At 44.7% G+C, this 14113-nt stretch overlaps 1 protein-coding gene across 1 annotated transcript in view; it reads left to right on the forward strand.

Moving 5' to 3' along the window:
* The window catches only part of GALNT2 (polypeptide N-acetylgalactosaminyltransferase 2), a 95806-nt gene that overhangs the window by 3597 nt on the left and 78096 nt on the right, over positions 1 to 14113 (forward strand). Inside the window, exon 2 of the mRNA XM_019548621.1 lies at positions 5611 to 5745. Coding sequence (XP_019404166.1) covers positions 5611 to 5745 — 135 coding nt within the window. The remainder of the gene's footprint in view (positions 1 to 5610; positions 5746 to 14113) is intronic.

Below are 14113 nucleotides of genomic sequence, written 5' to 3' on the forward strand. Positions count from 1 at the left end.
CAGCTGATCCTACTGACCAGTGGGGGTCCCCCACAGGCAATTGCGACAGGCTTCTGGGAGTGCCACGGTGCTCCATTCCCCAGCTAGCGCTTGCAGGGGGGGCACCGGCACTCCCACCTGTCAGCCACCTAAGTGGCAAGCATGGCCAGTTAGGGGGTGCACTGCAGCTTTCAGGGGGTGCATGTGTTATCACCAGAGCCTGTCACTTTTATCATGGAAGTAAATCAAGTTGTTCAGGTATAACTTGCTTGTTGTGAATCCATGTTGACTGTTCCTGATCACCTTGCTGTCCTCCAAGTGTTTCACAGTGGATTCCTGGAGGACCTCTTCTATGATTCTTCCAGGTATTGAGGTCAGGCTAACTGGTCTTCAGTTCCCTGGATCCTCTTTCTTCCCTTTTTTAAGGATAGGCACTACATTTGCCCTTTTCCAGTTGTCCAGGGCCTCACCCAACTTCCACAGCTTCTCAAAGAGGATTGCTAAAGACTCTGAAATTACTTCAGCCAATTCCTTCATTCTCCTAGGGTGCATCCCATACAGCCCTGCTAATATAAATGCATCTAGCTTCTCTACGTAATTGTTAATCTGTTCTGCTATTACTCTAGGCTCTTTATCTCCATCCCTATCTCTGCTGCAAACTAGTTATCATTTGGTAGCTGACCCTAGTTGTGAAAACTGAAGTAAAAAAGGTATTAATTGCAGGACTTCTCCGCATCATCTGTAACAAGTTTACTTCTGTATTCTGTAAGGGACATAGAGCTTCTCCGGTCTTCCTCTTACTTTTGACATACCTGTAGAATCCCTTTTTATTGCGTATTTCCATGTCCCTTGCCAGCTGCATCACAAATTGTACCTTGGTCTTCCTAATTTTTTCCTTGCATACCCGTGCAACGCTCTTATACTCTTCCCTAGTACTACAACCAAGATTCCACTTTTTATAGGATTCCTTTTTGAGTTCCAAATCACTGCATGGGCAGGTGCAAGCTGGGGCTCCTTGCCTTGCTTCTTTCCCCCTGGGGCCTCTGTGGCCCAGTGGGTGGGATCTGGTGCAGCAGGGCAGAGCAGAGTGGGGCGGGGAAGCTCAGTGCCACCGCCACGAGCCCTGCACCACCATGGTGAAGCACCCCTGGCAGCAGTGGGAAGGTGGAGGCTGGGGATGCCTTGCCAGGGCGGCTGAGGGCTCGCGGTGGCAAGGAGCTTCCTTGCTCGGCCCCACTTTGCCTTACTGTGCCAGGTCCTGCTCACTGGGCTATGGAGTGGGGTGGGGCAGCAGGGTAGGAGCCCCAAGCCTGCAGCGAGCAGCCCCCCAGCATTCTCCCCTCCCCACTCATGGGCTCTGCTCTGGCTGTGCCACCTATGGGGGAGGGAGAGCCACACTCCAGTTGGGCACAGCAGCCACTGTCTTCCACGAGTAGCAGCCAGGGCTCGGGTGGTGCTGGAGGGGCGGGAGGCTGTGGACCTGGGTTCCTGGCAGCTGGGAGCCCCCTCGGGCAAGACTGGGGTTGCAGGGGGCTGTGGGTGGGGAGAGAGGGGCCTGGACCTGTGTTCTAGTGAACAAAGGGGGCAGGGGGAGCTCTGATTTTTTTCCATGATAAACCCAAAATCAAATACCAAATTTTATAGGTATTTAAAATTTATTTTATTATAGTGATTGAAGCACTTTTAGGCTTCCAAATTGCTTTACAATTCTAAATATATCAATACAACATTGAGTTCAATTGATACCTAAACCTACAGTGGTGTTTCATTTCAATCGTGGATTTGGGAGTGTTTTAATCAGCAAATTTGTAGGGTTTTATCAGAGGATTTGTGATTTTTCTGTTTAAAAAACAAAACAAAAAACTCCCAGGATCCCTGATTAGGTGCCTAAGTTCCAGACAGGGAGACAGATTCAAACATACCTCTCTGTCCTTGGTATTTTTACTGATTAACTTAAGTAGCTTTCTGTTGAATAGGCTAGCTTTGTGAATCCTATTCCTCGGTACGCAACTGCATCCATACATTAAATTGGGAGTCAGAGCACCCAACTCAGGAGTGTGAATTCACCTAGGTAGCGGGTTGCTGCAGCATTCAGTATTGCAGTATTCCAGTTTATTTTGTAGACTTAGTACCAAGTGCCTTAGCATAACAGTGAAGTGCATGGAGTGCTGAGAAAATATAGCTGATATAACAGAGCTATCTTTTCCAAGGCCCTTGACTGATCTGAGCTGTATGAGATAGAAAAGTCCTATTTTACTTCAACTGAATCGAATGGTACCCTTTGTGTCAGTGAAGATGTTGCCGGTATAAGGTTTCCTTTTAAAAAAAAAAAAAAAAAAGTCAGTGGCAGCAAATCTGCCTGTAAGTGGCACTTGGCCAAAAATTTGAAGCAGGTGCCAAAATGGACAATAAACTTTAGTGTATGCTTCTTCTTTCTCACGATTACTCTTATTTAGCAGATGGTGTCAAGTGAAGTACAACTTTCTCTGATTTGGTTTGGTTTCATTGCCATCCTTGTAATCTATATAAATCTTTAAACACACTGGTACAGAATGTCATACTGTGGAAGTCATTTATTTCACTTTGACTGCCAATTTTCAAATTGCCAAAATTATTTTAGCATTCTAAAATTTTAAGTTTTACAAGTCTAGGTTGTTATCCCTTCTATTTTTAATACAGTATAAATTATGGAATACAAAATCATGGTAAAACTGTCTTATCATAATGTTACTATTCAATGTATGGTCAATTGCAGACACTTAATAACTTTTATGAACAGAGCTGGAAAGATGGAGGAAGTAGTAAATACCTGTTATAACTTTCAAGTACACTCCTTTTAATCTTTCAGTAGTACCTAGAGGTCTAGATCATGATTTTTGTTACCTTTTGGTGCTAAGTGCAGTACAGATGTATAAAAACCACTGTCCTAGCCCTAAAAAGCTTGCAGTTACTTGTGTTTAATAGTAAATTATATAGTAAGAAAGAAAGTGGAGGAGGAGGGGAGGAAAAAGGGATATACAGCAAACCATGATAGTAGTAATATGATTATTCAATAACTTTAACTGTGAATCATTTTGGTGCTCAAAACCATATTGAACTAGCTTTTAATCTCTCTACCTGATTGCAAACATCTACCATTATGTTAAAGTAAAAATGTGGTTTTATTAAGCTGAGGAATAAATTTTAAATTTTCAGAGCAGAATTAGTTTCTTGCTACCTCACTCATGCCACTAATATAATATAGTAATCAAACTTAAAGTTTTAAAAAGCATTTCCCCTCCTCTGTGTTCAGATTTTAAGCTCCCAAAAGTTCAAAATGCATATCTTTTCTCACTTTTTCTCCATTTTGTAATTGTCTAAACTCTTCCGTAGACCACAATAGCCAAGAGGGTTAGTTTTAGTTACTGTAACTCGCTTCCTCCCTCTTCTTATATCACGAACTTTGAAAAGATTAAAACAAAAGGTTAGACTCTTGCCAACTAACCTTCAGTGTCAGTTTTTTGTGTGATCTGTAGCTTAAAAAATACACTGCAGTTCAGAGTTGAGATGAGACTTTCAAATGGTATGCTAGTCTTACTCCTCCTGCTTAATATGATGAATATTGGAGTTGTAATTAGTGGGCTCTTGTTTTGTTTGAGTAAACAATTGGTACAAAATCTCAGAGATCTAATGGATGATGTAGAGCTTCATATTTCAGTTGTCTTCACTTGAGAAGGTTGAAATATTTCTGCAAAGTTGAAGAAAAACCTTCCACATAAAAGGGGAGAACAGAATAGGAATTTCTTTTTATATGCAGTAATCTTTGAATCAAAGTAATCAAGCAGTAGGCAAATTTAATCTCTTCCCCTACAGCTTCAAGACCTGCTTTATATGTAGAAGCTTAGTATATTTATTTTTGGTAAAACTGTGTTTTGTCATGCCATGGAAGATATTAAAATAAGTTGGCAGTGAAAATATTATTCTAATAACTGTTCCACTCACCTCCAACATTAGTTTAGTATCTACATGTTCTTACTTAAAAATATTAGTGTTGCAGAATAGCTTCTTTACAATGTGAAAATGTACAGTGTGTACAATCCTTCCTTCTGTGTCCTGAGACATAGCCCAAGGAATGTCACTTGGCCAGTTGGTCTTTTCATTTAACCCTAAATATGTTTAAACCAAATTAACCCTTCTAAAGCAGTTTTCAACTGTAGGTGAAGAGAAACCCCTTGATGGCAGCAGTAAATGTGCATTTAAACTATAAATGTATTCTGCGCTAACCTGTGCTCTTAGCTATGCTAGTGGAGTTTATCCCTTCCAAAGGACAAAACTGATCTGGGGAAGACGCAAGGAGCTTTTCCCCACTGTTTGTTTCCTCCTGGGTCTCAGAAGCAAAACTCATACAGGAGTGTCTGTGTGAGAAGCCCTTGCACAGGGATATCTTCCTTACTGATGGATGAAAGACTTTCTCTTAGCTCTGGCATGGTTCCTATGGGAGAAACTGCAAATACCTGTACCCTACCAGTCTGTGCATATTCTTTGTTTGGATTTCAAGCGTCGTTGTTTATTTGCGTGATGCCACTGTCTGTATTAAAGCTTTTGTAAGACATTCTGCCTAGATTTGTACAGATGAAATTGGCCCTGTAGTTGGGACTTAGCAACAACATCTTGTACAAGAAAAAATAACATTCTCTTTAGTTTTGTTGATTCCAACTCTGCCGGGATAAAGGGTAGCAAAGATTCTCGATACTGATAACAGATGACTGAATAAACATCGGATGTAGATATACTGTGTAAAGGCTTTTCCACAGACTCTTCAGATTAGAACCTTGTGCTAGTTGTACATTTCATTATCACTTTTTACATGCATGTTTTTCTTTTAACCCAATTTCTCTTTCAGGTTGATTCTGTGAAATCCTAATAGTGAATGATCAGTTGTTTCTATAGAAACATAAGCACTCGTGATGACTTCTCTGCAGAAAGGAAAATGGAGCTCTTAGTGAAATTGTCTTTCTATATTCGTAAAGTACCTTTACTGAAATTTAAGGGGAAAAGCATACTGACACTTGCTCTTTACTATATCAGTGTATATATCTAGAACTACAGTCATAAGGTCTAATGGATATTTTATTTGAAAATCTGCTGCTAGCTTGGATTCCTCTGTAAAGGATGCCTCTAAATGGCTGTTTGTCATGTACTTTTCAGAAGTTTTGTGTTTAGAAAACCATTTACCAAAATGACAATGAAAGCTGATAAGTAACTTAGCAATGTTGAATAGCAGCTATGAGGCAGAGGGAGATTGTCTAAATAGGAAAACCTCTTTGCACAGCCTGCTTACTTGAGGTTTTGTTTTGTTTGTTCTTTTCCTTTCTTCATAGAAACAAACTGTGTATATTTTCTAATATACTTGCTCTTTGAAAACAGGGAAGGGCTTTTTTCCAAGTAAGAAGGTATTTGCTGCTTAAATGAAGCATTTGTCTCCGTAGTTTGTTTTTGTAAAAATAGGGAAAGAAATCCATTCCTTTTGCTTATATCCAAAAGCAACCTTTCCCATTTTTTTACATCCTTAACATGATTTAGAGACCATGCTGTTGCTGTCCACTTTGAAAATGCAGAAAATGAAATACCAATTAATTATGTTGCTTTAAGAAGTGGCTTTAAGAAAATACTTTCTTTTTCCACCCCCTCAGGAGGACCCAAATGACATTAATTCACCAAAAAGAAAAGACTCACGAAGTAACAATGGGGAGGACAAAGCACAAAGTATGGAGACGCTACCTCCAGGTATTGCAATAATCTTTGTTGTCATTGGTGACAAAAAGCAGGGGCTGTGAATTTATTCTGATGCTGGTAACATTTTACTGGGGAAGTAACAGAATGATGAGAAACATGGATGTGCTGTTGTTTGGAAAGCTTCAGTTTTCTGAATTGTTTATTATTCTAAATTCTATTTATTATTTATTTATTTGTTTTTGGATAAGATTTTTGCTCTAAAATCCTACCTGCATTTGATCTCTACCAGCCCATGCTGTAAGCTACTCCCCTTGGGCGCATTCAGTTGCTGAAAGCAGTCATATAAGAGGTGCTCCAGTTCTCTCCACTGGGTTTGGCAGGTGGGTAGAGCACTTGATATGGATTACGGTGCTTAACTGGTAAGTCTGGTATTAAACCTTCAAGCAAAAGGGGCTTCTTTGCCTTCACTTTGAAATAACATTGGCTTTTGTGATGGATGTGGTGTTTTTCTACTCTTCTACAGCCTTGCCAGGCTAATGTGTCAGCTTCAAGCCAAATGGACCTTTCTCTATCTTTCTGCTCATTCTGTGTTCTCTAGCATGTCACATAAATGGGGCAGAGTACAGCATTTTGGTTTAAGGTATTTGGCTAATGCCCTGGTGATGAGCTAGGAAAATATAAATTGGCTGTGCAGCTAGCTTGTATTATATTTACCAATATGATTATTCTCTTCCTGAGACTCCTGGTATAAAACTGGTTTTTCAGATCAGTGCTAATAAATGGGTATAGACAGAATGACTGTACCAAGGAATGAATAAAAGCAATCACTTAATTCAACTTGACTTAAGTACAGTCAGTCTATTTAAAGGCCAACTGTCTTGCAAAAGGAATGACTTTTTTTTTTCTTTTTATTGGATGATTTCAGAGTATGTTTCACTCATTGACTGACCATACTACTCCAGATATTAATTTTGGTGAAAAGTTGCAAATTAAGCATCTAGAATGGCACAGAAGATATTGGGAAGGGGGAGGAAAAAGAATAACAAAGGAAAACTTTCTTCTTTACTTGAAGCAGACCCCCCTTTTTTAACTTGGTAGGCTGCTTTTTAATTTTTTGGGGGGAGGGTGGAGGGAGAGGGGCAGGAATCTGGTAAAACATTATCTGTTTGAATTCAAAGTGTCCCCCTACAGTGTTTGGCCTACCTTGTCTTAGCCACCTTCCATACAAAAACAGAATTATGGCTATGCATATGTATTTTTTATCAAATATGTTGTACAATACAGGTGGAAGGCCAGTAAGCGTGTGTGTGTGTGTGTGTGAACCTTGTAGGCAAGCCTTGTGTTTCAATTAGTTTGGATTCAAGCAATTTGCATTTGTTTCTTTCCTTAACCAGACCTCTTTGACAATATAATAGCCCTCACTTTTATCTGTACAATTTGGCCTTTTCTTGTAACTTTTAGTTGTTGCTCTTAATATTTGAGACTTGTTAGACAACAGTTTCATGGCAGTGATTCCCCATCCACGGCTTGCAAGCACTATGCCTGCAAGACCTGATGTTGCTTGCAGTGATAGCGAATTTAAAAAGCTGAAACTGGGGTGGATAGGGAGAGCAAATCTTGATGGTGCCCCAGTGCATTACGTGGTATTGTTACCCATGGCCTAGCCAAGATTTGGTTCTTGTAGTATAGCAGTCCTGTGCCAAAAAAAGTCCTCCTGGCTGTCCTTCCAAGAAGGACCTTACTTTTTGATGGTTTGTAGGGTAAAAAAGCATAGGTGCTAGCAAGGGTAGAGGAAAATTCTCAGAAGGAAGGTTTGGGGTTGTCATACGGATGAAAGGGAAGAGTTTTTAGATGCTGGAAGGATTGGAACAAGGAGTGAGAAAAATTCCAGAAAGGGCAGAAGTGGAGATACTTTTTTTTCTCTTTGTTTTGTCTGTTGATCAAATTCTTATCTATAATCCTTGATTTAGCTGGGAAGAATCGGCATGCTGCTGTGTAGTTTCTGGAAGTGTGGTCAGAAAATTCAAAGATTATACTGTGGCAGACTCGTTAAATCTTTGCTAGTTTGGGCACTTTTAATTTGGATGCTCATGGATTATGGTGGGTTGGGAGGGGTTGTGTGTGTGGTTTTTTGTTTTGTTTTTTGTTTGTTTTGTTTTGTTTTTTGAACCTCCCAAGACTGGGAGCTTTTAATTTCTCTCACTGCAAGCATTGTGAATGTTTTCCAGACAAGTGGTTAAGCTTTAGGTCTTTTGGCTTTTTTCCTTCTTTTCTTCTTCTTTGTTGTAGCATTCCTTTCCTTCTATTTTGGTGGAAAGTTGAGAAATGCAGTTTGTTTCAGCTTTGTGCAGTGCCATATTTCCAGATCAAGGAAAAGTAAGGAATTGTTGACTGAAGTCAGTGTTCCTATACTATAATAAGTAGAATTTGGAGTCAGTATTCATCCAAGCCGTTTAATTGTTAAATGTAGACTGACATTTTACCTTCTGTTCAGAGAGCTGTGTATATTTAGCCAATATTTGATGGTCTTACTAAATACCTTGTATACTGAAGAGCTCTATATGCCTTGTATTACATAACTAACTAGTGGTGTCTGCTTTTGCAGAGCTAAAGCAAAACTTTGAACCCTTGTCCTGATGGGAAACTGGAGAGGATTTATTGTTAACTCTTTGAATTAGTCATTTCCAGCTCATGTGTTTTAAAATATCTTTAATTGTATTAAAGTAACAACAGGTGATCAGACTTCATTAAAACATTTCTGTTCCCCTGTTGAATAAAGGAGCAATTAACTATACATTTGAACTTGCTGTTACAATTTTTATGAAGTACTTACGAAAATAAGGCTGAGGTGAACAGAGGTTAAAATTAATCTAGCAGCCTTACCTTTTTAATAAGATACTTTTAAAGCTTCCTCCCATGGATCTATTTTCAGTATAGGTTTACCAGACCAAATTTAAACAGTGCTTTAGGGAGGATTTAAATAATGGTGTTGCACACCTGAAACGATGAATTATCTCTCCCCCATGCTTCTTTGTTTGATAATTTATGCAGTTGCAGTTGACATCTGAATAAATCAAAATGATATATTTTGTAGATATCCTACAGTTTTTGAGCTGTGTTTAGGAGTAGGGGTATGCTAAAAGTGCTAGTGTCTGGTCTCCACAAGAAGCTGCTTAGGAGAGGCTTTTCTTAGTAGTTTGCTTCCTATTCTTTTTCCATTTCCTGCATAGGCTGCTGCTTCTGCTGCTACCTGGCTTCTCACTAGATCTCTTCTCTTCCCCATTCCATGATGCCACTCTGCCAGTCCTGTGGCTGGCTTTAGAGCCAGGCTTTGTGTTCTCTGTTGCTTGTATCCCAGTGAATTTATTCTGCACAATCAACTCTTTCTAGAAGTTTAGTTGGGTTTAACTTAATCTGAGGATCATTTCTTCTCCGTCCCCCACATTTGCATTCGCACCACTGCCCCTTCTCCCCCAGTCTTTTTTTTTTTTTTCTTCAGAGCCAGCCCGTCCCACCCCTGGGGGCTGGGCTGCTGGCAGGCCAGGCAGCACCTGACCTCTGGGTCTGATCCTTCTCCCATGCTGTATTGCACTCCTCCCCAGCCCTGCTAGCTGTACCTGGCTAGGAGGAGAATATAAACAGTGAAGTAAAGTAAAATGAAATGAGTTAAACTAAGAAAACAATGCTGTCCTCTGCACATCCAAGCGAAAGGCTGGGGCTGCCTATGCCACCCAGGATTCCCAGGTGGTCTCCCATCCAAGTATTAACTAGGCCCAGGACTACTTTGCTTTTGAGATCAGATGGGATCAAGTCAATTCAGTCTGGTCTGGCCATAGGTACTAGGGTGCCCACTTTTGAGGTCAGATCAAGAGAAAACAACCAGTGTAGCATGGGTAAACGAGGGGTGTAGTTCACTCTCTTTATATGACTCTTAAGGGGAGTACCCCTTAGAGATCCAGTTAAAGGCCACAGCAGGTTTTGAGCCCAGTGTCTCCTTGTGGTTCCTGCTGGGATGCTGACGCAAGGCATAGCTTGCTAGTCTGGGCTCCGTATGGCTGGCTGGGGAGCTGTTCCCTAGCCCCCTGGTGCCTTGCCAGTGACAGGAGTATGTATGGCAAAAAAATTCTTGGCTGTCAGATAGTTTTTGCAGCTAGCCATAGGTATGGCTACAGGGAATATTACAAGTGGCTGAAGGGGGGCTGTGGTGGGCTGTTCTGCTCAGGCTAATGGCATGGGCCTTAAGCCATGTGGTATAAAGTTGGCAAACCCTAGCTGGGACTGGCTGGCAGGGACCATCTGTCAAGCCCTCTGGGCTGGAGGTAGTACTGATGGTCCTTTGTGCTGGTTGTGCATTGAGACCAAGGAACCTCTGAGACCTTCCCTTAGGCTCATTGGGAAGCCCTGAGCTGGGGGGTGGTGCTGTCTAGCTCCTATAGGTGTTAAGTACTATTAGTCATTTGTCCTTAGTGTGTATATAGAGGCAATTGCATATTGGCTCAAAATAGTCTTAGTCTTATTCTCATATTGTGTGTGGTGGGAGTGGGGGCTGCCCACATGCTAGGTTCTGGGAGCCATCGGGGATCGGGGGGGTGTGCAACAGAGCTTGCCTGAGTTGGGATGCAGATGTGGTCAGGCCCCCACCCCCCGCACATTCTGACCAGCAGCTGCCCCCAAACAGCCTATGGCACATTCCTACCTGCACCCTCCCTGTGCTTACCAGGCAGAACTGCTCCCACCCTGGTCAGTGTGCACAACTTCCCAGCAGAGCTGCTTCTAGTGTGGCTGCAGCCACTTGGGTACTGCTCCGCTCCCCCCACCTCCAGCAACTCGTCCTTCTGCCCCCGCTGCACTGCTCCAGGCAGTATGGGGAGGCTGCGGGGACATGTGCCTATCCAGGCTGTAGGGAGCTGTAGCTGGGTGGCTCCTGCCCTAGCAAATGGGGCTCCAGCTCCTAGCTGCCTTTCATCCACTCAGCTGCCTTCAGGTGCCTGCTCATTGTGCCAGGTGGATGGAAGGTGGCCTGGTGCTACAGTCCTGTGCACTAGGGTGAGAGTTGCCCAGCTGCACCTCCTCCCTTGCCCAGCACGTGTCATCATGGCTTCCCCATGTTTTCTGCTGCCTGGAGTGGCACAACAGGAGCTGAAGGAGGAGGAGCTGCTGGAGGGAGGGGCAGCTGAGCAGTACTGTACCCAAGTAGCTGCAGCCACACTGGGAGCAGCACTGTTGGGAAACTGTGTGTACTGTCTGGTGGGCATGGGGAGGGTGTGGGCAGGAGCATGGTGCAGACTGCCCCAGGCAGGAGCACGCAAGGGTTGGCCCCAGGCAGAGCACCATGGGGGCAGCTGGGCCAGATGCAATCAATTAGAGGGCACCTGCCTTCAGGCTGGATCCAGTCAATTGGCATGTTGGATCCAGCCTGCAGGCTGTATGTTGTCCATCCCTGACCTAGTCGGCTACTTCTGGTAAGCAGAACTGGTATTATGGGATGAACCTAATACCAGGTTAAGGTGCCTGATGCCAACAGCAGGACAGTGGCCATGGAAGTTAAAATCCGCTAGAGCAGCATTTCTTAACCTGTGGACCCAAAAGTGGGGTCACAAGAGTACATGAAAAGGTTACGAACAATTTAAAAATAGATTCTCCTTTAAAGGAAAAAAATGTGAGAAACCATGGCTTTTCTCTTGCAGGCTGGCAGCGTTCCAGCCTGCAAGGGGCTGCTTGGGGGGGACCTCCATGCCCCACACACCCACCCCCGTGTGAAGAAATCCCTCCCCCTCTCTCTGACCCTCACTTTTAGGTCAGGTCAGGTGACCCCTTTCTCTTTCCTTGCTTTCTTCTTGGTTCAGGCTGGTCAATCATGGAACCTGGCCAGATAAAATTGCTAGGGGGAAAGGGGAGTGCTCTTTTCCTTCTGGTGGGCACTTTGAAAAACTTCAAGCAAGCACACCAGGCTGGTGCTTGGTGATTTCTGTAAGTAGAAATCTGGAAACCAGCCAGGAGAGGAATTAGGTTTAGGCCAGTTGCATCTTAAGTGTTACCATATCCAGTATCTGTAATGACTTCTGTTGCTTTTGTTTGCTCAAAGTGTACTGACATACTTGTTCTACTCTTCCCTCCCCCCCCCCCGCTCCAGTTCAATATAGGGTGTTGGGTTACAACCTGCTATGTTGGGCTGCTGAGGGGGAAGGCCTTCCACTCCTTGCCTGGCAAGTGAAGATTTTTTCTTTCTATTCTTCAGTTTTTCCTGATGCTATCTAGGGATGCTTCGGGCTGAAAGAAACACCCAGAAATATTACTATGGGTAAAGCACCCCCAAGGTTGGCAAGGTCTCTTTGCCCCAGACTGCAGAGAGCCCTGCCAGAAACTAGGGCCTGGGTGGTGGCAGCGTTACCACAGGCTTGCGGGTGTTCTTCAGGAAGCAGAACAGCTGGCTCTAGGCTCCCCAAGGGAGGCTTCTGAAGTAAGGTTTTGGGCCTGGCACAGTGAGGCGGGTAGCTCTGCATAGTAGCACCCCCTACTCTGCCACCACACCCCTGCCCCATACATTGGGGGCTGAGGCCTGAGTGTGGGGGGCAGCAGGTCAGGAGTGAGGGGCATGGGGTTGGGACTGGCCACTGTTTACAAATGTCTTGATACAAAAAAAGGTTGAGAACCACTGCAGTAAGGTTTGTAACAACTCACCTGCCAAAGCAGTTAGCCCTGAAAATGGATGGTGCTGAAGAATTGGGCCCATACCCAGGCATCAGTGGCAGTGAGCCACAGGGGTATGCCACGATGAGTTGGAGGGCCTCTGCAGTGGGCATGAAGCCCAGGGCATGGGCCTGCATAGAGCAGCCATAGGTGCAGCTCTTGGTGCTAGTAACAAATATTCAAACAAGAACTTTGAAGGCCGAAGTGGAGAAGGGTTCGATGTGAACAGCAGTTGAGCATGGATCAGTCAGTCCAAAGAAATAGGCAAGTGGCGTTCCGAAGCGGTGGGTGATGGCTTCTGTTGCCCTCAGCTGATCAAAAGGGAGTCAGGTTCAGATTCCTAAATCTGGAGTAGTGGACCACAAGGGCACCACAAGGCGTCCAGTGTGGTTATGAAACCAATCCTGGGGAAGCCAGCGGGAGCCCCAGGAAGAGTTTGGGTTTTTGTTTTTTTTTGTGAAGGGCAGGGTGGGTTTGCCCTGAGAGAGGGGTCTGAGCCTTGGAAAGTGTCGCAGTTCTGGTGGTGTCTGGTGACCTCTTGCTGGCCCTCAAAAGGAGAGGGTGTAAATCTCACACCAGGCCATACCAATATCTGCAGCACTGTCTCCAAAGTGAATAGCCTCTGGCATGTTTTAAAATGGGTAGACAACCTTCAGCTTGAGTGCCAGAGTGTGATACTCAAAGGCATTTTGCTTGGCATACATGCCTCAGGGTGGACAGCAGTGAAGGGGCCAGGGCTGCACTGCCACAACAAGGATTGCACCCCTCATGGCTCCCCCACCACCATCTTGTCCCTGGCACACCAACATCATATAAGTCAAGGTCGTGGGTGTTTTTGGCGCTCTGCCCAAAAATGTTGCTGACCTCTGTGTTAGAACAATGTCAGTAAGGGAAGTCAGCAAGCTGGATCCATAACTTTGGAATAAGGTTTGGCTCTAAGGGCTGGGTCAGTCAGGCTGGTGTGCAAAGCAGGGCTGGATGAGGTACTTCCCACTCCTAGGGGGCAGCAGCAACTCTGGAGGCAAGCTGGGCCCTTCCTGTGGATCACCCCCGCTGCAACAGGCATGGCTCAGCTCTTCTAGATGCAAGGAGCTGCAACAGGGCCGAGCAGCTAGGAGCTATGACAGGGCAAGGCAGAGGCAAAAGCTTCCAGCTGCGGAGTATAGATTCTGCATGGGCTGGGGCCAGGCTCTTCCCAGTCAGGCAGATCTGGGGGGCACGTGCCCCCCCCCCCCCCCCCATGCTCTTCCAGGCAAGTGGTGGGAACTGCCAGAAGAGCACTGGACAAGCTGTGCGCAGTGGTGGGAGCTGCCCCTCTCTCCCTTACCATGCCCCATCCAGATGAGTTGTGCCTCCGTCCCAGCCCCAGCCCACGCCACACTGATCTGGGGGAGATCAGCCTCTGGCATGTTTAAAATGGGTAGGCAACCTCCAGCGTGAGTGCCAGAGTGTGATACTCAAAGGCATTTTGCTTGGCTTACGTGCCTCAGGGTGGACAACAGTGAAGGGGCCAGGGCCCCCCACCCCCCCAGATGAGCTGTTTACGACTCTGTGCCATGCCCCTTCCCACCTTGGCAGGTCAGTCCCAGCAGTATTCCCAGTCCCTCCTTCGCAGCACAGGCCTTGATCTGCCCCCTCCCACCACATCAGACTTACCAGCTGGGCATACCTTTTGAAGCCGAAGAGCTGCATATTGGAAATCGGATAGGTATCAGCTGATATGCCTCCT

This window comes from Crocodylus porosus, unplaced genomic scaffold, assembly GCF_001723895.1.
Source record: "Crocodylus porosus isolate Cpor-Errol unplaced genomic scaffold, CroPor_comp1, whole genome shotgun sequence".
Taxonomy (NCBI): Eukaryota; Metazoa; Chordata; order Crocodylia; family Crocodylidae; genus Crocodylus; species Crocodylus porosus.